This window comes from Carassius auratus, chromosome 2, assembly GCF_003368295.1.
Source record: "Carassius auratus strain Wakin chromosome 2, ASM336829v1, whole genome shotgun sequence".
In the NCBI taxonomy this organism is placed as follows: domain Eukaryota; kingdom Metazoa; phylum Chordata; class Actinopteri; order Cypriniformes; family Cyprinidae; genus Carassius; species Carassius auratus.
The window spans coordinates 3,771,855-3,795,011 of record NC_039244.1 but is presented as its reverse complement, the minus strand read 5'-3'; the positions used below and the strand labels follow the sequence as shown (position 1 = coordinate 3,795,011).

General features: G+C 36.6%; 2 protein-coding genes across 2 annotated transcripts; both read right to left on the bottom strand.

The window, feature by feature from the left end:
- Positions 1-144: 144 nt before the first annotated feature.
- On the bottom strand, positions 145-4,625 carry LOC113040118 (CMRF35-like molecule 3). The gene is made up of 8 exons (XM_026198389.1): positions 4,580-4,625; positions 1,743-2,078; positions 1,328-1,624; positions 1,180-1,224; positions 1,070-1,103; positions 920-933; positions 802-838; positions 145-651 (listed from the first exon to the last, which is right to left on the bottom strand). Exons 1-8 carry the CDS (start codon positions 4,623-4,625, stop codon positions 612-614), a joined length of 849 nt encoding a protein of 282 aa, XP_026054174.1. The 3' UTR covers positions 145-611.
- Positions 4,626-6,135: 1,510 nt separating this feature from the next.
- On the bottom strand, positions 6,136-22,777 carry LOC113112888 (polymeric immunoglobulin receptor-like). The gene is made up of 9 exons (XM_026278806.1): positions 22,515-22,777; positions 21,714-22,049; positions 21,335-21,631; positions 21,134-21,167; positions 8,118-8,212; positions 7,906-7,955; positions 7,744-7,827; positions 7,610-7,659; positions 6,136-6,281 (listed from the first exon to the last, which is right to left on the bottom strand). The coding sequence occupies exons 1-9, from the start codon at positions 22,633-22,635 to the stop codon at positions 6,260-6,262; spliced, it is 1,089 nt and encodes a 362-aa protein (XP_026134591.1). The 5' UTR covers positions 22,636-22,777; the 3' UTR covers positions 6,136-6,259.
- Positions 22,778-23,157: the final 380 nt, after the last annotated feature.

Genomic DNA, 23,157 nt, shown 5'->3' with positions numbered 1-23,157 from the left:
AAATGAAATGGCTTAAGTTCAAAATTATCATATTTGGAAGAAAACTATTACATTTAACAATTAACTACATTTTGACACGACCTGCAAACTAACACTAGAAGAATGGTTGGACGGAAGCAGTGTGACAAAAATACTATCCCATAATTTTGCACAGTAATCTGACAATAAATGTGGCACACCCAGATTTTCATATGCACACCCAGAGTCTCTTTTCTGGCTACACTACTGCTGTACACATTGCAAAATAAGGTTGATGGCGCTCAGTCTCAGATGACTGCAGTTTAGCTGGAGTCAGTAAACTAGTCTTCAAGCAGAACCCTATATTCCACCAGTTTGTCTGAAATAATCAGTGCTTTGACGGTTTTATGATCTGAGTCTGTCACGCCACTATTTGAATTACTCTTACTCCATTGGTCTCTATTATCGCAGTAACTGATTTCTGATGATCCCGCCCCTTTACAGACTTTGAAAACAAATTGGTTGCTTTACACATCAATCAGACGCACACTTCTGATCAAGCAAATGCAAATCTCATGAGAGTTTAGCACAATCTCTGTTATTTAAAGATGCTCAGAATTCCTCCAGGTCAATGTCAGAAGAGCCTGGGATCTCTAATTCTGTGACAGACAGAAACGCTCCTCTCTGTGCGGCCTGAAAGAGAGAATAGGTAGAAAGATATGACAACAGAACAAAGATGCAAATATGAGTGAACAAGTCACAAAATTTCAGTGCAAAAAATACATATAAATAATAATAATAATAATAACATATTGAATGAATAATGAAACTATTAATACGAACATGTTCTTCTCAGTGCTAGTGTCTGTGCTAACTGTTTCTGTAAGGAAAAGGAAATAATTTGTAATAAAAGGGAATGCAGCAAAATTGTATTAAATGTTATGTATTCAGTTCGAATTACCTGGTTTTGGAAACCTACAAATAAATAAATAAATAAGCAAAGACAGCACCACATGCAAAAATAGAAAGAAAGAAAGAAATATGTTCAGAAAGACAATACATTCAACTCTGTCATGCAGATAAACAAATATTAAAAATAATAAATTCTAACCTAATTCTCACAAATCCTTCTGTGGTCACAACTTCTGTCAAATAATTAAGAAAAATATATAATTATTTATTATGAATGAATGTCATAGTCTCCGGTAATATCTGTATTACCTGGTTTTGGTTCATTGACCATGAGAAAAGGAACCTGTGAATTGTCTAGAGATACGGGAAAAATGAAACAATATTTTAGTTTATTAAATTAAACTTTTTTTTTCAACGATTATTAAAGGAATCCTGTGTGGATCTGATTAGTTTTTACCAGAGACATTAAGTTGAACAGGAACGTGCAGATCTCCAGCAGAACAGTAGTACCAGCCAGAATCAGTGAATCTCAGTCCAGTCATCAGCACAGTGAAGGATCTTCTCCCATCATCACTGATCTGGACTGATGAATTCTGGGATGTGTTAGTCCTCCCCACTGTGTAACAGCTCTGATCTTTATATCTGCACCACTGTTTGAGTTTATTCTGATATCCAGAACTGTAGAAACACTGAACACTGATATCACCACCTTCATGTCCAGATACACTGCTGTTCACCACAGACACATCAGGAGCTGAACACACACACACACACACGCGCACGCACACACACACACACACCAGTCATTTGAGATCGTGATTGTCAGGAATTACAAAAAAATGTTTGACTTGAATGTGAAACTCGCCTCATACCTGATTGAACTTCGATTTGAAGCTGCTCTGTTGAGTCCTTAACAAATATTCCTCCAATCTCCACAACACACCAATAAGCTCCAGTGTCTTCATTCTGCAGGTTTCTCATAGTCACAGTAAAGAAACTCTGATCTGGATGATCAATTACTGACACTCTTCCTTTGGTTTCATTAGCATATGCTAGAATAGAGCAAGAACTGTATGATGCTGTAGAATCAAAGCACCAGTATTTCTTATATTCTGCATATGCCTTGTCATAATAACATGGAATAATGAGCGATCCTCCAGTCCGAACCATTAACAGTCTGCTTACAGATCCAGTTTCACTCTCAACAACTGGATGAAGAAAAGATCAATACATATGAATAAACTTAATAAAGTCATTGTAACTGTCATTGTTTTTGCTTTTTGACAAAGTAAATGACAGAATTATATTATGTTAGCATGATTATATTTCTAAAACAAATTTATGAAGAATATGAATATAGAACAAAAATTAATAAATAAAAAACAGAAAGAGAAATCACTTGCCTGTTATAAGCCAAAGACAAATCAAAAGGAACTGCATGGCTCTGAAGGTTTGTTTGTGAGAGCGTTGTGATTATGTTTCTTCTCTGCACATTTCTATGCTGTTTTGGTCGGTCAACTTCCTCATGCATTCTATGAATCACACCCCACAGAGGAAAGGCAACTTTCTGCAAAATCCAGTCAGTTTGTAACTTCTATTGGTCATTTTAAATATATTTATATATGCATACAGCTGGAGTGGAGCCTGAAAATGCTTTCCACCAAAGAGTTTAGCTATGTCATAAAATGATTATGTATAGAGTATATATATATATACATATACAAAAGTAAACACAACATGCAGGTTTTAAATTAAGGTTATTGTTATAAAGGAAAACAAAATCCAAAACTACATGGCCCTGTGTGAAGAAGTGTTTGCCCCCCTGTTAAAACTCAGTCCCTCCAGAAAAACGCGGATTATTTTTGTGATTGTTGCGGGCAAAAATCCTTGATTTTGAGGCAGGTTTTCTTAAAAAAAGCGATGGAATATGCGGGATATTTTTGCAATCTTATGCAATGAAATTGTGGGAACTTGCAAAAGCTGCGGTTTGATGAAAAAGAGAAAAAAAAGGTGACACCCCGCCCCCAACACCCTGTTCTCACTAGGCTACTACCTTACTGTAAAGAGTCATTTCTTATGACTTCCTATGATAAGCAAGCATACTAAATCACATAATATTTAAGTTCTCGTTCTGTTTTATTTCAGACCTTAATTAACACATGGTTCAAACTTACAAAACATTGAGTCAAACAAGTTCTCTAGCTTTACAAAAGGAATATTCAACAACTTCTGTAAAAATGAATACAAATAAAATATACACACAAATATACAAATGCTGTTTTACAGGAATTGCAAAGTGCAATCTCTTCTGCAACGTAAACTATTTTACATACTACTAATATACTTACAACTGTAAGGTTTTGGTACTATTCTGTAACAAAAAAGTACAATCTTACAACTGTAGAGGTGCATCAACTTCTGAATGAAACTACAACAGTCCACTGTGAAAATGAAAACTAACTGCGTAGCCTCTAACACTGGCCTATCATTCGCCATGCTCATCCTCAACCCTCTCTCAAAATAATTTGCCCCCACTGTCATGTAACACACAGGGTAACTGCTTCGCGCAGTCTTTTGCAATTATTTTTGTTGGCAGATGAGAATAATTTGCGTCCTTAACCCTGGCTTCACCGCGGGGTACGCAGATGTTCACGTCGCGCAATTACGTCACTTCATAAGGTTCCCATTGGGAAATAATGGCGATTTACTTGTGTGAAGTAAACGCAACTTTCTGCTAAGATATATGTGACTTTTTTGCAACGAAAATTATTATTATTATGGAATCATGCTACCTCCGCATATTTTGCTTCCTGAAATCGGCAATTTATGCAGCGAAAGTGCGGCGTATTTGAAAAAATGCGACCCCCGTATAAATATGCGGCCCTTGGCTGATTATGCATTAAATCACGCGATCGCATAATCGCGTTTTTCTGGAGGGTCTGAAAACTTTGTTTTATCACACCTGAGTTAAATTTCTCTAGCCACACCTAGGCCTGATTACTGCCACACCTGTTCACAATCAAGAAATCTCTTAAATAGGACCTGCCTGACAAAGTGAAGTAGACCAAAAGATCCCTTGAAAGCTAGACATCATGCAGAGAGCCAAAGAAATTCAGAAACAAATGACTGAGAAAGTAAATGAGATCTATCAGTCTGGAAAAGGTTATAAAGCCATTTCTAAAGCTTTGGGACTCCTGCAAACCACAGTGATTATTCACAAATTTCAAAAACATGGAACAGTGGAGAACCTTCCCAGGAGTGGTCGGCTGACCAAAATTACTCCAAGAGCACAGTGACAACTATTCCAAGAGGTCACAAAAGACCCCACAACAACATCCCAAAAACTTGTGCTGCTGTGATAAATGGAACCATGAATTCTGATGTTTACCAAAAATTCCCTCTGTTTGTATCCTCAAGATGAAGCAAACCTGGGTTCTGCAGCAGGACAATCGCTGAATCCCAATTCTCCTACTTCTACTACGACGTAAAAGCGTGTACTTTTTTTGTGAGGAAAAAGTACATACTTTTGAGTATGTAGCAAAAGAGTATGCACATTCTGGGACATACTTCGATGACGTAATGCAACGTGAATGACAACGTGGTTGCCTACGCACACCACCCCACTACTTTTTTAGCACAACATAAACCCAATAATATTATGAGACAATAATATATAACTTTAATTAGGGTTAAACATTTGAATTCTTACACTTAAAAGCTGAGGGGGCATCTCCACTGCTGCATCCGGCTGCCATGTTTACATCACTGCAAAGCCATCGCAAAGCTCCTCCCTCCCGCACGCAATGGGTTGTGGGCAATATTAGCACTTAGAGTGTGCATTGATCTGCACTTCGAATTCTAACCGGAAATAGTAGACCATCCAGGTATCTTTGGAATACTCTTTTCAACATACTACGATTTGGGACGTACTAATTCTAGTTTCGCATACTATTTAGGACAGATAGTATGCGAATTGGGACTCAGCCAATGATCCAAAACACACCAGCAAGTCCACCTCTGAATGGCTGAAGAAAAACAACATAAAAACTTCGGAGTGGCCCAAAGTCCTGACCTGAATCCTATTGAGATGCTGAGATGCTGAGGCATAACCTTAAAAAGGCAGTTCATGCTCAAAAACACTCCAATGTGGCTGAATTACATCAATTCTGCATGGATGAGTGGACTAAAATTCCTTCACAGCACTGTAACAGACTCATTGCAAATAATAGCAAACGCTTGATTGCAGTTTTTGGGTGACCTAACCAGTTATTAGGTTTAGAGGGCAAACACTATTTCACACAGGGCCATGTAGTTTTGGATTTTGTTTTCCCTTAATAATAAAAACTCTCATTTAAAAACTGCATTTAGTGTTCACTTGTGATATCTTCTACTAATATTTAAATTTGTTTGATCTGAAACATTCAAGTGTGAGAAACATAAAAAAAAGGAAATCAGGAACGGGGTCAACACCTTTTTACGCCATTATATATATATATATATATATATATATATATATATATATATATATATATATATATATATATATATATATATATATATATATATATATTGCCATTCAAAAGTGGGATCAGAAATTTTATTACAATATAATATATTGGTTTTTAATTTCATATCCCTTAAATTATCATTTATTTTTGTGATGCGAAGCTAAATTTCTATCAACCATTCCTCCAGTAAAAAGTGTCACATGATCCTTAAGAAATCATTCTAATATACTGATTTATTATTAGAATTATTCATGTTGGCAACAGTTATGCTGCAATATATATATATATATATATAGCAGCATATATATATACATATATTGTTTTGAAACTGCAGTACTTTTTTTTGAATTCTTTGATTAATAAAATTTTTAAAAGAACAGCATTTATTCAAAATATAAATCTTTTCCAACAATAAGTCTTACCTCACAATCACATCTTAACAATTTAATAAACCCTTGCTGAAAAGTTTTAATTTCTTTCACAAAAAAAAGAATGAATAAAAAATGTACTATACATATATTTCCATTTGATTAATGATACAAAATTGCAAAATACATTCAGAAACAGACAAATATAGATTTTATTTATTGTCACACTTAGAAGCAAGTACATTACAGATTAACTAAACTTAACTCAACAAATATGTATTATTGCTTAAAGCTTTTTGCAGACAACAACAATTTACACACATATTACTAAAGAACACATGTAAAATATTTATCTCAGTGAAAAAAACTTGTTTATTTGCAGTCTAAAAGTACTTACACAATGCCACTAATATATTGACAGAGAGATAAAATATATAATTTTAACAGAATTAGTATTCCTGGAGAAATGTACTATATATTGGCTTGTTTCAACTTCACTTCTTCATATTTTGTTCAGGTATTTAGTGGTTTCCACCTGTGATTAAGAGAAAAAACTATGAGATTAAATCGTGTGTGTGTGTGTGTGTGTGTGCTCTTGTTTTTGTGACATATCAGGCCACAACTCTGTATAATGACATGGGTATGACACAGGTACTACAAGAAGAGCGTGACTTATGAGGAAATAACCCATGTCCCCATTTTTTTCAAACATTTATAAATCATACAGAATTCGATTTTTTGAAAAAGTAAAAATGCACAAAATTTCCTTTGAGGGTTAGGGTTAGGTGTAGGGTTGGTGAAGGGCCATAGAATAAACAGTTTGTACAGTATAAAAACCATTACGCCTATGGGATGACATCACCTTTCACAAAAACAGCTGTGTGTGTGTGTGTGTGTGTGTGTAACATCCTCTTATTATCAACTTCAGCAAACCTGTAACATCTCAACTACTTGTGCACAGAACTGTACAGTAGGTGGCCAGCCTTTCTGGGGCTTACCGCCGCGGCAGTACCGCGGTGGTAACTGTAATTCAGTCGCGTGTTAAAATCATTCGCGAAACTACCGCCAGGTGGCGCAAAGGGACGGATTGCGAAATGAACGTAATTGTAAAATGAGATAAAAGAAGGAAGTAAAACAACAATAACATTATGATATAACATTGTAACATTTAAAAAAAAAAGAAGTTTTTTTTACAATTGGTTAATTTTTAAAATGTAGGATAGTCTTAGACTACAGTCTACTAAACAAAAATTATAAGAAGACCTTAACACAAAGGATCATATGCATGCTATTTTTATTAAACTTTCATTTTCATTTCGATTCATTCTTGGTTTAAAAAAATCTTCAGGTTCCATATGCAGAGCGAAATGGGAACGGTCCAGCATTTAGCAATAATTAGTATTAACTCTGTTATTATTCTTGATTACCAGCATTTTTGAATTATGCCTTATGTGTGACTAAAAATTAAGTATTATTTGTTTCAGCTGTTTGATCGCTGGTGCCTCGCGCACATATTCACTGGAAACAGCAGTCGTTCACCAGACATTCGGCGTGAGCACTTTGGCTTATTGTTAATTATGATTTTTTTTTCATCGATACTGAAACGCACACAGCCAATTTACCTCATGAATAATAGTTAAGCTTCAAATGGGCAACATCACAAATATGGAAACGTTTGATTTCTCCCGATTGAGAAAGCCCAAGCTTACCTTATGCTTAGCTTTAAATTTTTATTAATATTATTATTATTATTTCTTACTAAGCCTATATTATTATATACTCCAGTTATATTTATCCACTGGAATTATATATTTTTATATAAGTTTATTATCAACTTCAGCAAACCTGTAACATCTCACCTACTTGTGCACAGAGCTGTAGGTCACCTCGTCCTCCACAGATACTGGACTGCTCTGGATATACAAAAGATGATTATGAACAACACTGACCATTACATTACAGTACAAATGAATCAGATACAGTGTGCTCTGACTTACTGCTTCAGTTTTAGGTTGTACTATCACAGAGGTGTAAGTCACATCATTCTCTGCAAGCACTGAAGATGAACTGGCACCGTTTCCCTGTGAATAAACACATCTGATGCTCTGAGTCTCTCAGTTATGAGTTTTAACTCAAATTGGTTGTTAACTCACACTTACTGTGTCACTGGCTCTAACTCTGTTCACCTCTGTGATGTATTCATTTCTGTCTGAAAGGAAGAGAACAAATAATATCATCAGTCATTTAGTGGAACAGTTCATCAACAAAAGCTTTTAAATATACATGAGCAAAACTTCTGAGTGCATGAACTGATCAAACACTGAATGATTCATGGACCTGTCATATAATAAGAAAAGACGTTAATACTGACTGTGCTTCTTTCTCAGTTTTACAGCTGACTCAACAATCACAATCACCATCAGCAGCACAACCGCTGGAATCAACAGCTCCAGATACAAATAATGCCTGTGATAATCAACAGCACAAAAGAATAATAGTGTGATCATAACGGAAATGTTCTTGTTATATATGAGTTGTTCAAACACCTTTAAAGTGGTGTTTTACTTTTAAACCATTTCACACCCACCATAGAAAGACATTGCATTTCTGCAAAAACTAAAATAGACATACATGCAAAAGAAGAAGCTGAGCTCACAGATATAACCTTTTAAAATGCTAGGCAATGGCATCACAAACTTTCAAGGTTACAGAGACTCACTAAAACAAGTATAGCAATGCACAGTGAAACATTTACAAGATTTAAAAGTCATTTCTTCTACAAATAATTACAACAGCATTTTGAAGCCATGAATATGTTGCTGACTTTTTTTATTCTGTCTTTTTTGAAAAAAAAATTTGTCCCGCCCATTACTATGTGCTAACCAATGCAATTTTGAGAGAAAAAAAAAAATATTGTTCTGCCACATTCTCTGTTTAAAGTGCGATAAAAAATTATGTTGAATTGACTCGACAAATTAAATGCCTCTGATTGGCTACATTGCTCAATGCTGCAAAACCTTGTGGCAAAAAAAAAATAACTTTTTGGTGTTTGAATCTGTTGAAGCAAGGAACGTTTTATTTCAGTACTCATTCTGCTGCTCTTCACTGCTCATTGTTTGATCAGTGTTTACTGAAACTGGTGTTGTAGATGAGAGAGCAGTTGCATCTCTGCTAAGAAACAACAAGAGAAAAATGAACAAAATTAAATCTGACTAAAAGACCAAAAATAGGCAATAACACCATATACAAAAATAGACTACATATTAAGAAATAATAGATTAAACTATTGTACAGATACATGTATATAAGCATCTAATCAAGAACATGATAGAAAACATTAATTACAACATTGATTAATATTTTAATATGCTACTAGCCTGTTTCTCTCAGATCCTTCTGTGGTCAAAGCTTCTGTCAAATAATAATAAATATTTGTTAATGATTTATTATAATTGTGTCATAAACACCAGTAAGATCTTTATTAACTGGTTTTGGTTCATTGACCGTGAGAAAAGGAACCTGTGAATTTTCTAGAGACACAGGAAAAGATGAAACAATATTTTAATTTGTTTTGTATTTTTTTCATCAATCAAGAAATGCAGTGATTCGTTTTTACCAGAGACATTAAGTTGAACAGAAGCCTGCAGATCTCCAGCAGAACAGTAGTACCAGCCAGAATCATTGAGTCTCAGTCCAGTCATCAGCACAGTGAAGGATCTTCTCCCATCATCACTGATCTGGACTGATGAATTCTGGGATGTGTTAGTCCTCCCCACTGTGTAACAGCTCTGATCTTTATATCTGCACCACTGTTTGACTTCATTCTGATATCCAGAACTGTAGAAACACTGAACACTGATATCACCACCTTCATGTCCAGATACACTGCTGCTCACCACAGACACATCAGGAGCTGAACGCACACACACACACCAGTCATGTAGGATTGTGATTTCTGAGGAATTAGTCAAATTTTTCAAATGAATGTGAAACACATCTCATACCTGATTGAACTGTCAGATAGAGCTGCTCACTCTCATCTGGGTCAAATATTCCTTCAATCTCCACAACACACCAATAAGCTCCAGTGTCTTCATGCTGCAGGTTTCTCATAGTCACAGTAAAGAAACTCTGATCTGGATGATCAATTACTGACACTCTTCCTTTGGTTTCATTAGCATATGCCAGAATACTGCAGTAATTGTAATATGACTTGGCATGAAAGCACCAGTATTTTTTGTGATTAATGTATTTCAGGTCATAATAACATGGAATAATGTGCGATCCTCCAGTCTGAACTGTTAACTGTCTGCTTGCTGAACCTGTTGTACATTCAGGACCTGGATAAAAAATAAAAACAAATGTACATTTTCTTTTAATATTTAAGTCCATAGCTTATACGATTGTTGAGAATTATGTATTTAGACTTTTTTTAAATAATAATTTTAGATTAAAATTGATATGTATAAGGTAAAAGACATTATTTTATGTCCTGTGACTGGTCACTATTTCTTTCAAGTTTTTAGCCTTTTAAACACTTTTCTACCTTCACTAAGTTTATCTTGACGCTTGTGCTGAAAATCCTTTACCTAACTTGATGAAAAAAAAACGTTAAAATACTGCTTATAATAGATATATTATCACCAAATCTTCCATTGGCATGACAAATGTATTTCTCTATTAATACATGTATGTACTTATAAAATAATGATAAAAACACTGTTTAAAAGTTTTAGAGTCTAGCATATCATACAGCAGAACATGTCGACTAATCGTGTGAATAAACTACAAATATAGAACACTTGCCTGTTATGAGCCAAAGGAAAAACACAATGAATTTCAAACTGTCAGTCCTTTTGTTAAAACATTGCCATGTTTCTTCTCCCTGCATCTTCATCATGTACATTTTCTTTGTGATGATGCTAAAGAAACAGCTCATCACTCTAGGAGAAGTAAATGACCTTAAGTTCTTAAGGTCTCAGACTCTCACTTCCTGCTTCCGTGCTCTTCAGTTGCTTATCAAGTCAAGTCAAGGTGACATTTACAGTCATTGGGTTACATGTTTGGTCATATAGTGGAACGAAATGTTGTGCCTCAGAGGATCAGGGTGCTACAGAAATACAACAATGAAGTACCACAGGATAAACCTTTACATAATCTACTGACAGATTTTGACTATAAATATACTATATATATATAAATGTTTACTTATACATAAGCTAAAAATAATACATAATACACTTATACATAAAAAAAAAAAATACAGACTATACGAATGCTTCACATAATACTAAACCTATGAACAACTAACTTACAGATTTTGATTTTACTTTTTGTCTCAAAAACATACTTTATATTAAAATGCCATAATGCTTGAATGCAAATGTTGCAACAATCACAAATGCATCACTTGGTCAAGATGTTTAAGATTATTCTGATAAAAAATATGTATTTTACTAGCACTGCAGTAGATATTAAAGTGTTTTCCTCTGTGGTTTCTGGGTATCAACTCTATTGCATTCTCTACTTCTCATTTTACAATTATAGAACTACTGAAGAAGGTCACTGCTGAAGATAATTTCTTAAATTTATTTATATGCAGTATGTGATAAACACCTTTAGCTAAAGATTTTAATAGGACTTGAAACCGGATGTGAATGAAGCACTATTTCTGTACAGAGATAGTGGACAAAAGCTTTTCAGCATTTATATGCTGATAAAACACAGATCAAGAGATAAAATAGACTATATTATGGTAATCAGTGAGATATCAGGGTTTCGTATGTTTTAGTAAAGATTCACACTTTCACACATTTGCTGCACTGTTAGTTGAGAATAATTGCTGATGGTAAAAAATCTTCACACTGCACAAGTCACTCATAAGGATTTGCTTTCTTACAAAACGTGAAATACACAGTTAGTAACGGAGTAGCTTTACTTTGTTACTGTACTAAGCACATTTTTTCAAGTAGTGTACTTGTGGTGGCCCAAGCCACACAGGATGACCAATTGGCAAGGAAGGGTAATACCAGCACACAAGTTATGTTTTAGGTACATAGATTAAGTAATTTTTTGCAATAGCCACACCCCAAACAATTCATGATTTAGAAACATTGATAATATAGTTTATTTCAGTTATCATATAATATTATTTGTTTTAGCAACACACTGTTTAAATGGAGTGCACACATTTTCACGTTGTAGGGCTATGTAAATATTTTCTGTTTATTAATCATTGTTTCTTTGTTACCATTGGAGAGAGCTCTGTCCTGGGGGGAAGAAAGGTGTGGCCAAGGGTGGAGGACAATTAAGTCATACCATGTGCTGCCATGTTGGAGGGGGGTTTGGGTTTAGTTTGTTGGCTTTGTGATTGTTTGTACTTGTCTCCCATTTTTTATTTTCCTCTTTTTGTTTAAATTGGTTTGGTCAAGCAACTATATATGTTCCCTGGTGTCTCATTCTGTTAGGTGAGGTTGTTAAGTTCATATTCTGTTTTGTTGTGTGCTGTTTTGAGTATAGTTATATTTTGTTGATCTCTTTTATAGGCCTAGTTGTTAATTTTTTCGTTTCTATTGTTCAGAATTTTTTTGGGGGTGTAATAAAATAACCCATTTTCTAAAGAAACTTCTGTTTTCCTCATTGCTGAACTGTTTGGTCCGTGACAGTACTTTACTGGAGTAGTTTTATTTTGAGTAGCCAATTTTTACTTTTAACTTCACTTTATTCCAAAGTATAAGATCATACTTTTTATTTAACTACATTTCATAAAACACTGCTGCTCCCCACAAACACATCAGGAACTGAGCACAAACACAAAAAAGTGATGTGTCATTCAACCAAGTATGGTGACCCATACCCAGAATTCGTGCTCTGCATTTAACACATTCGAAGTGCACACACAGGGCAGTGAACACACACCCGGAGCAGTGGGCAGCCATTTATGCTGCGACGCCCAGGGAGCAGTTGGGGGTTTGATGCCTCGCTCAAGGGCACCCAAGTCATGGAACTGAAGGTGGAGAGAGAACTGTACATGCACTCCCCCCACCCACAATTCCTGCCGGCCCGAGACTCAAACTCACAACCCTGCAATTGGGAGTCCAACACAGTTCAGAGCACAATAATAGCCTCCATCATGTTTTGTGCTCTGCAGGTTTCTTATAGTCACAGTAAAGAGACTCTGATCAGGATGATCAATTACTGACAGATTCTCCTCTGTTGTGTTTGTGTATGTACTGGACTTATTTTCTGAATGACAGATCCTCCAGTCAACAATTACTCTATTATATGACACACTGCTGCAGCGTTCAACACCTAAACACACAACACACACACCGCTGTCATGTTCAGAGTTAGCTATAAATAGTCACAAAAACACATAAAAAAGTGACATAAACAACCAAGCATAAAAAGTATTATTACAAAATGATATGAGTCTAACATTTGATACTCACCTATAATAAGACTAAACAAGATGAAAAAGTAGAATATTTCTTTATTTTCGTATGTGAGCATTGTGTAAGTTTCTCTTCCCGTATCTGAGCTGTTTTAACTGTGTTTGGAGTAACTTCTCTTTTTACCTCTCATATAGCACTAAAAACGTATTGCGCCACTACTCTGATAGCATACACTTCCGGGTCTCATCTGGGGCAAATATGGCTGAGTTCTGGCAGTTGCAGATTTGGCCCACACGCATCAAGCCGGTTGTAGTGTCACTTCTGGCATGTTGTATCTGGGCCAGATCTGGCCCATGTGTGACAAACTGGTTTTACATTGAGCTCTGGCTTGTTGTGTGTGGGCCTGATATGGCCTATACCAGGAGACCAGATGTGCCATTTTCCGGGGACACGTCCTGGCAGATCACCTTACTGTACCAGTCAGTGGTTTTCAAACTTTTTGGAGTACTGGACCCCCATAATATTTCAGGATATCTTTATATACAGTACAGACCAAAAGTTTGGACACACCTTCTCATTCAAAGAGTTTTCTTTATTTTCATTACTATGAAAATTGTAGATTCACTCTGAAGGCATCAAAACTATGAATCAACACATGTGGAATTATATACATAACAAAAAAGTGTGAAACAACTGAAAATATTTCATATTCTAGGTTCTTCAAAGTAGCCATCTTTTGCTTTGATTACGACTTTGCACACTCTTGGCATTCTCTTGATGAGCTTCAAGAGGTAGCCACCTGAAATGGTCTTCCAACAGTCTTGAGTTCCCCGAGAGACGCTTAGCACTTGTTGGCCCTTTTGCCTTCTGTCTGCGGTCCAGCTCACCCCTAAACCATCTCGATTGGGTTCAGGTCTGGTTACTGTGGAGGCCAGGCCATCTGGCGCAGCACCCCATCACTCTCCTTCTTGGTCAAATAGTGACTCTACAATTTTCATAGTCATGAAAATAAAGAAAACTCTTTGAACGAGAAGGTGTGTCCAAACTTTTGGTCTGTACTGTATAACGCAACTCAACAGTTTCAACACGGATAATAAATCGGCATATAAGAATGATTTCTGAAGGATCGTGTGACACTGGAGACTGGAGGAATGATGCTCAAAATTCAGCTTTACCATCACAGGAATAAATTAGATTTTAATTTGTATTAAAATACAAAAAAAATATTTTACGTCATAATAATATTTCAAAATATAATTTTTGTCCTCTATTTTTGATCAAATACATGCAGCCCTGATGAGCATAAGAAACTCCTTCAAAAAAAAACATTAAACATCTTTCTTTCCAAAATTTTGACTGGTAGTATTTGTGTGTGTGTGTGTGTGTATATTTGATTAATGCTACAAAATTTCTAAATATATGAAACAGACAAATATAGATTTTATTTATTGTCATGATTAGAAGCAAGTACTTTACAGATGTGTATTATTTACAACTTAACATATATGTATTATTGCTTTAAGCTTTTTGCAGACAACAACAATTTACACACACGTACAGTAAAATACTAAACAAAATATTGATCTCAGTGTAAACCTTGTGTTTTTTGCAGTCTAAAAGTACTTACACAATGGCACTAATATATTGACAGAGAGATAAAATATATAATTTGAACAGAATTTGTATTCCTGGAGAAATGTACTATATATTGGCTTGTTTCAACTTCACTTGTTCATATTTTGTTCAGGTATATAGTGGTTTCCACCTGTGATTAAGAGAAAAAACTATGAGATTAATCATGTGTTAAGTGTGTGTGTGAGAGAGAGAGTGTGTGTGTGTGAGAGAGAGAGAGAGAGAGAGTGTGTGTGGGTGGGTGTGTGTGTGATCTTATGTGTGTGTGTGTGTGTGTGTGTCATGGCGGTGGCAGGTTCACACGCGGTTCCGCTGCACTAAAAATTTAACATCTACACCCGTCGTAGCTGCCGGCGAAAACGCAGAAAAGAGCCAGTTATGTTATTATCAGGACTACTTACAATGTGCTTGGTTTCAACCTTGAAGTTTACATACAAAGCTGCTTTAAAAAGCGGTAAAATCCAAAACATCGGATTGCGAATCCATGACCCGACAAATGTTTGTCCTGAAAGTAAACATTTGTATGCCACCTGGGCAAACTTTGAACAGTACAATCGCCCACTTTCTGACCAAGAGTGGATGTACTTTCAGGCACAGGAGAGAGAGTTCAGGAAAACCCTGAATGTTAAACTAATTAATGACAGACAAACACTTGTACAATTCACCGGAACTAACCCACGTTACTGGACTAAACTTATAACCATCTTATGTGGAGTATACTACAGAAATGGATCTTATACAGCAACTCACAGAGATGGGAGACCATTAGGAATACCTTTGCTAAAATACACCGTAAGAATCCTTCGGAAATTCCCCCTCTATAAAGCACTCTCACCGAGGCCCGACTCAGAGACGCTCACTGAATGGATAAATCAGCAGCTGCGCTTCGTACGGGAAATCATCCAGCCGGTGCTCAACAAAGCAACAAATTCCAACAGTATGAGAGAACCCAGAGTGGTAAGCGGAAACGAACTAGCCTATCTTTGGGAACACTGTAGGAGTAAGGCAATAGATTCTAAACAAAAGCACTTACCCAGACCCCCCTCCTGCGATAAATGATATAAATAAAGTTTATGAGTATTATGCTGCGAAATGCCAACCAGCACAGTTATACCAACAGATGGGCAGTCCTCCGTGGTGCGGCGCTCTCGACCTGGAGGACCGGAAATATGCCCCCGTTACTTCGGACTTCACCGCAGAGGAGATCTCAAGCGTGCTTTGTAGTCTCCCGAACAACAAAGCATGTGGTGCAGACGGTGTGACTTATGAAGTGCTCAAGGCAACAAAACAATTTTCAACAATGACATTAACTCAGATTTTTAATGTATGTTTAATTAACCGGAAAGTTCCCGATTCTTGGAAGGGAGCTATTATATATAGGATCCCCAAAAAGAATAACATTCCAGAAGATCCCTCCACCTGGCGAGATATATCACTGCTCCCCACTATATACAATTTATGAAGTGTGTTTTATGCCGAATTTTACCCTGGCTGCTGGAATCAGGAACATTGTCAACAAAACAAAAAGCATACATAGAGAGGCAGTTAATGAATGAGCATGTATTCTGTTTGAAGACTGCCATCGATCATTTTAAACATCAATCCTCCTGTTTCTATGCAGTACTTCTCGATTTTCGAGACGCATTTGGCTCTTTACCACATAGTGTAATGCTTCAATCCCTTGAGGAAATAAAACTGCCGGAACAGTACATACATATAGTCAAGAATGTATATGACAATTCATTTTTACAAGTGATTTGCGGACATCAACTAACGAAACCTGTTAAACTTGAAGTTGGGATTAAGACGGGATGTCCCTGGAGTGATGTGAACTTCATACTGGCCTTAAACAACTGGCTGAAATGGCTATGTCTCCTTGCCCCACCTGGTATTACATCTCCAAACCCAGTTCAGGCTTTTGCCGATGACGTCCTCATAGTATCAAGAGAGGAGAACGTCATTACCAACATGCTGTCATACACCGACCGCTTTCTGCAATGGTCTGGACTCGAGGTTAAGAATAGTAAATGTGCGGTACATGAATCATATTGTTATTTAGGACATATGTTTAATGTTGCAGGAGAACGGCACGAGCAAGTCAGTTATATCTGCAAAGAATACTCCAGCAGACTAGACTTGATAGATCAGTGTCCTCTACCAACCTGTATTAAACTCCAGGCCGTTCGAGATAAAGCTCTTTCCAAGATTCATCATCTGTTTGCTAATGTCCACATTGATAAAAAATATCTTAAGGAGCTGAACAATAAGACGTGCAGCTGGTAAGAAAGTGGTTAAGTCTTAACACACTCACAACAAGAAGTATTCTCTTTATGACTAAATCTGAAGGGGGACTGGGGATCCCTAACATTGAGTGGCTTTATACAGCGACTAGAGTAAAGCATCTACTGCATATGTTGAATAATGATGACCCTACAGTTCGTGAAGTTGCCCAGCGCTCACTGTTGCTGGATCTGAGCAAACGCAAGGTCCCCTATGCTGCAGACAGAGAACCAGGTTTCCTCGGTTTCCGGAAGAAACCTAGTGGAAAGCTGGATACCAGAGCTACTGGATTCGGAGTACGTTCGGATTGGCCCGATCTGAATGATTTGTGCAGCAATAACAACATACAGCTGAACTGGGCACATACTGGCGGGGAGCAGGTGAATATCAGTCAGGGGCAGATTATGGACCCAAATGTGTATGTTGAGGCGTCTATCCATCACACTGGAACCAGTGAGAGGTTGAACAGTCGGACGTGCGGGTATGAAATCCTCCAATACTTTCAAGCACAACAGCGTGATTACTGGGTTAACCTGCGCCTTCAAGGGAAACTTGCATGCCTGCAGAGCGCGGATCATACAATCTCACACTCTGCGTTACAAAATTCAGCCATCAATGAAAATGTCTTTAAATTTGTTATTAAAGCTCGGCTGCAAACTCTCCCGACCAAATACAACCTCTCTTTGTGGTTCCCAAAACACCACGAACCATTCTGTTTACTACACAGCGATAAGATAAAGGAATCCACAGCGCACATACTGAACGGATGCCCCGCGTTTAGAGGACTTTACATCGCGCGTCATGATCGCATCGTAAACATAACAGCTCAAGAACTGCGCAAAGTATCTGGACAAAGTGCAATATATACAAACTAGCTGGTTTTTAAACTTGAATGATAATAATATAAGCTCCCTTAGAAGTGTTCTCAGGGAAAACCCAAACACTCCAGACATTGTAGTCATCAATGAACTTTCTAAGAACATTCTGATTCTGGAAGTGGGCTGCTATTTTGATCTTTACATGGATCTGTGCTTTTCTGAGAAAATGTTAAAGTATCAGTCATTAACAAATGCTTTGGCAGTGTGTGGTTACAACATCAAACTGATTATTCGTATCTTTGGTAGCTTGGGACATGTGCACAGATTATGTGTCAGAGGCATGCAGATTGCTGGACTGAGTAAAAAGACCTCTAAGCAAACAGCCAGATATTGTTCTGTGTCAGCAATCATAGGCAGTCTGCATGTTTGGAGAAGACGATGTCACCTTTATCCATAGCCTACTTTTTAAATGTGGTTGCAACTTGCATTGTCTTTATTGTCAGATGAAGCATAATAGGCTCTTTGTGAATATTTGGATGCTGTTGTTTTAATCAGTATTTGTCATTCCAAATAAAATAATCAAATGTGTGTGTGCGTGTGTGTGTGTGTGTGTGTGTGTGTGAGAAACATCCTCTTATTATCAACTTCAGCAAACCTGTAACATCTCAACTACTTGTGCACAGAGCTGTAGGTCACCTCGTCCTCCACAGATACTGGACTGCTCTGGATATACAAAAGATGATTATGAACAACACTGACAATTACATTACAGTACAAATGAATCAGATACAGTATGCTCTGACTTACTGCTTCAGTTTTAGTTTGAACTATCACAGAGGTGTAAGTCACATCATTCTCTGCAAGCACTGAAGATGAACTGGTGCCGTTTCCCTGTGAATAACACATCTGATGCTCTGAGTCTCTCAGTTATGAGTTTTAACTCAAATTGGTTGTTAACTCTTACTGTGACACTTACTGTGTCACTGGCTCTAACTCTGTTCACCTCTGTGATGTATTCCTTTCTGTCTGAAAGGAAGAGAACAAATAATATCATCAGTCATTTAGTGGAACAGTTCATCAACAAAAGCTTTTAAATATACATGAGCAAAACTTGAACTGATCAAACACTGAATGATTCATGGACCTGTCATATAATAAGAAAAGACATTAATACTGACTGTGCTTCTTTCTCAGTTTTACAGCTGACACGACAATCACCATCAGCAGCACAACCGCTGGAATCCACACCTTCAGATACAAATAATGCCTGTGATAATCAAAAGCACAAAAGAATAAGAGTATAGTGAGATCATAACTGAAATGTTCTTGTTATATACAAGTTGTTCAAACACCTTTAAAGGGTACACTGACTGAACTGCTGTGAAGAGAGAACTGCAGATGAACACCGAGCCGAGCCAGATAACAAACAAAACATTGACTCGTTCACGAGTCAAGAACCGTTTCTATCAGACGCGTCCGATTCGAGAACCGAGGAGTTGAAGATACTGTGCATGTGTGATTCAGCGTGAAGCAGACCGACACACAGGGCGTCTGAACCAAACTGATTCTTTTGGTGATTGATTCTGAACTGATTCTGTGCTAATGTTATGAGCGCGGGTAAACCGAAGGCTTGAATGAAGGGCAATCATCGTCAATGACGCCATTACGTCGAGCACAAAAGAACCAGTGAACCGTTTTCTTCAACGGTTTATACCTTCAGTTCTCTCTTCACAGCAGTTCAGTCAGTGTACTGTTTGAGTGCATGAATTACTCCGGGATATTGGTTTGTTTGAACTCAGAGGGAGTGCCATCCACATTGAAAAAGTTAACAGGTTAAGTCATTTGTGGATTAATGCGTATTGGAGACGCGAACAGTTTAAAATGATTCAGTTTGATTTGGTGAACTGGATCAAAAAAGATCCGGTTACATTGAATGATTCGTTCACGAACCGGATATCACAAACTGCTTTGTTTTGAACTCTCTCACAACAGACAAGGAAGAGAAGACAATGATGAATAAAGTCGTAGTTTTTGCTATTTTTGGACCAAAATGTATTTTCGATGCTTCAAAATATTCTAACTGACCCTCAGATGTCACATGGACTACTTTGATGATGATAGATAGGGAAGAGAGTTTAGGTGGACTTGTCAGGCTTTTTGAAAGAAACTTTCTCAGCATTCCCATGGAGGGGAAGGTTGAGTCCTCACAGAGATGGCAGGGTGTCGTCAGACGTGGACAGGGAAGTCAGAAATTATTTTATTATTACAGAGTTGTGTGTGTTGTGGTTGTTGTGTTCAGTCATTTGTGATTACTGTCCTCCCGAATTATGTTGATTGCCTTTGCTGGTTATTACACATAGAGCATGTGATTTAGGTTTGGAGATTCTAATTAAGTGTGCTGTGCATGAGATTTCACCTAATTTATCATTTGCTGTGAATTTGGAATGAGAACTTGGGTTTCCTTTAATTAAATGTGTGTCACGGTTTAATGAAATAATATGACAAGTGTATGTAATCAGGATATTTAAGTGAGACAATGCCAAATGGCTGCTATTGTTAATAAAAAGTATTTTTCTTTGGTAATTCTTGCTCTTGAGTGTGTTTTGAGTCCTCCTCCCGGACCAGACCTGGTTGAAATTAAAGGTGGTGGCAGAATAGGTGTTAATCCGCAATAAGTGCACCAGTGGCCTCTAGCGGTGGCAAAAATCTATTACAAGAGCAATGCTTTAAAAGTCATTACTTCTACAAATAATTGCAACAGCATTTTGAAGCCATGAATACGTTGCTGACTTTTTTTATTTCGTCTATTTTGATGTAAAATATATATATATATATATATATCCTGCCCATTACTATGTTTATCGATATGCTAACCAATGCAATTTCAAGAGAAAAAAAATAAAGTTGAATTGACTCAACTAATTTAAATGCCTCTGATTGGCATTTTTTTTTTTTTTTTTTTTTTGGTGTTTCAATCTGTTTAAGCAAGGAACATTTTATTTCAGTACTCCTTCTGCTGCTCTTCACTGTTTGATCAGTGTTAACTGAAACTGGTGTTGTAGATGAGTTAGCAGTTGCATCTCTGCTAAGGAAAAACAGAAAAATGAACAAAATTAAATCTGACTAAAAGACCAAAAATAAGCAATAATCCCTGATACAAAAATAGACTACATATTAAGACAATAGATTAAACTATTGAAAAGATACATAAAGTCCATGAGAGAAAACATAAATCTTGATTAATATTTTAAAACACTACCAACCTGTTTCTCTTAGATCCTTCTGTGGTCACAGATTCTGTCAAAAAAAAAAAGATTAAGTCATTTCTTATGATTGTATCATAACCTCCAGTAAGATATGTATTACCTGGTTTTGGTTCAATGAGAGTGAGAAAAGGAACCTGTGAATTTTCTAGAGACACAGGAAAATATGAAACCATGTTTTAATTTCTGATTAGTTTTTACCAGAGACATTAAGTTGAACAGGAGCCTGCAGATCTCCAGCAGAACAGTAGTACCAGCCAGAATCAGTGAGTCTCAGTCCAGTCATCAGCACAGTGAAGGATCTTCTCCCATCATCACTGATCTGGACTGATGAATTCTGGGATGTGTTAGTCCTCCCCACTGTGTAACATCTCTGATCTTTATATCTGCACCACTGTTTGAGTTTATCCTGATATTCAGAACTGTAGAAACACTGAACACTGATATCACCACCTTCATGTCCAGATACACTGCTGCTCACCACAGACACATCAGGAGCTGAACACACACACACATTTAGTATTGTGATTTCTGAGAAATTAGTCAAATTTTTCAACTGAATGTGAAACACGTCTCATACCTGATTGAACTGTCAGATAGAGCTGCTCACTCTCATCTGGGTCAAATATTCCTTCAATCTCCACAACACACCAATAAGCTCCAGTGTCTTCATGCTGCAGGTTTCTCATAGTCACAGTAAAGAAACTCTGATCTGGATGATCAATTACTGACACTCTTCCTTTGGTTTCATTAGCATATGCCAGAATACTGCAGTAATTGTAATATGACTTGGCATGAAAGCACCAGTATTTTTTGTGATTAATGTATTTCAGGTCATAATAACATGGAATAATGAGCGCTCCTCCAGTCTGAACTGTTAACCGTCTGCTTGCTGAACCTGTTGTACATTCAGGACCTGGATAAAAAATAAAACAAATTTACATTTTCTTTTAATATTTAAGTCCATAGCTTATACGATTGTTGAGAATTATGTATTTAGACATTTTTTTAATAATAATTTTAGATTAAAATTGATATGTATAAGGTAAAAGACATTATTTTATGTCCTGTGACTGGTCACTATTTCTTTCAAGTTTTTAGCCTTTTAAACACTTTTCTACCTTCACTAAGTTTATCTTGACGCTTGTGCTGAAAATCCTTTACCTAACTTGATGAAAAAAAAACGTTAAAATACTGCTTATAATAGCTATATTATCACCAAATCTTCCAGTGGCATGACAAATGTATTTCTCTATTAATACATGTATGTACTCATAAAATAATGATAAAAACACTGTTTAAAAGTTTTAGAGTCTAGCATATCATACAGCAGAACATGTCGACTAATCGTGTGAATAAACTACAAATATAAAACACTTGCCTGTTATGAGCCAAAGGAAAAACACAATGAACTTCAAACTGTCAGTCCTTCTGTTAAAACATTGCAATGTTTCTTCTCCCTGCATCTTCATCATGTACATTTTCTTTGTGATACAGCTCATCACTCGAGGAGAAGTTCTCACGGTCTCAGTCTCACTTCCTGCTTCCGCGGTCTTCAGTTGCTTATGTCACAAAAACTTAATTTACAATAAAATGTCAATGTTTGATGGCAAATGTTGCAAAAAACACAAATTACAATTGCATCACTTAGTCAAGACATTTAAGATTATTCTGATAAAAATAATTGATTTTACTAGCACTGCAGTCGATATTAAAGTGTTTTCCTCTGTGGTTTCTGGGTATCAACACTATTTTATTTTCTACTTCTCATTTTACAATAATAGAACTACTGAAGAAGGTCACTGCTGAAGGGAGTTTCTTACATTTATTTATATGCAGTACGTGACAAACACCTTCAGATTTTAATAGGACTTGAAACCAGATGTGAATGAAGCACTATTTCTGTACAGAGATTAATACTGGACAAAAGCTTTTCAACATTTATATGCTGATAAAACAGAACAAGAGATAAAATAGATGGTAAACAGTGAGATATGGGTTATCAGGGCTTCTGTATGTTTTAG

Coding starts and splice junctions, on each gene's coding strand:
- LOC113040118 (XM_026198389.1), bottom strand. CDS start 4,625: ATGGCAGCCGGATGCAGCAGTGGAGATGCCCCCTCAGCTTTTAAGT. Junction 1,625..1,742: donor TCAAATCGAAGTTCAATCAG/GTATGAGGCGAG, acceptor GTGTGTGTTCAG/CTCCTGATGTGTCTGTGGTG. Junction 1,104..1,179: donor GGTCAATGAACCAAAACCAG/GTAATACAGATA, acceptor ATTATTTGACAG/AAGTTGTGACCACAGAAGGA.
- LOC113112888 (XM_026278806.1), bottom strand. CDS start 22,635: ATGAGCTGTATCACAAAGAAAATGTACATGATGAAGATGCAGGGAGAA. Junction 21,168..21,334: donor TGTTCAACTTAATGTCTCTG/GTAAAAACTAAT, acceptor TTTTTTTGACAG/AATCTGTGACCACAGAAGGA. Junction 7,660..7,743: donor TACAACCTAAAACTGAAGCA/GTAAGTCAGAGC, acceptor TTGTATATCCAG/AGCAGTCCAGTATCTGTGGA.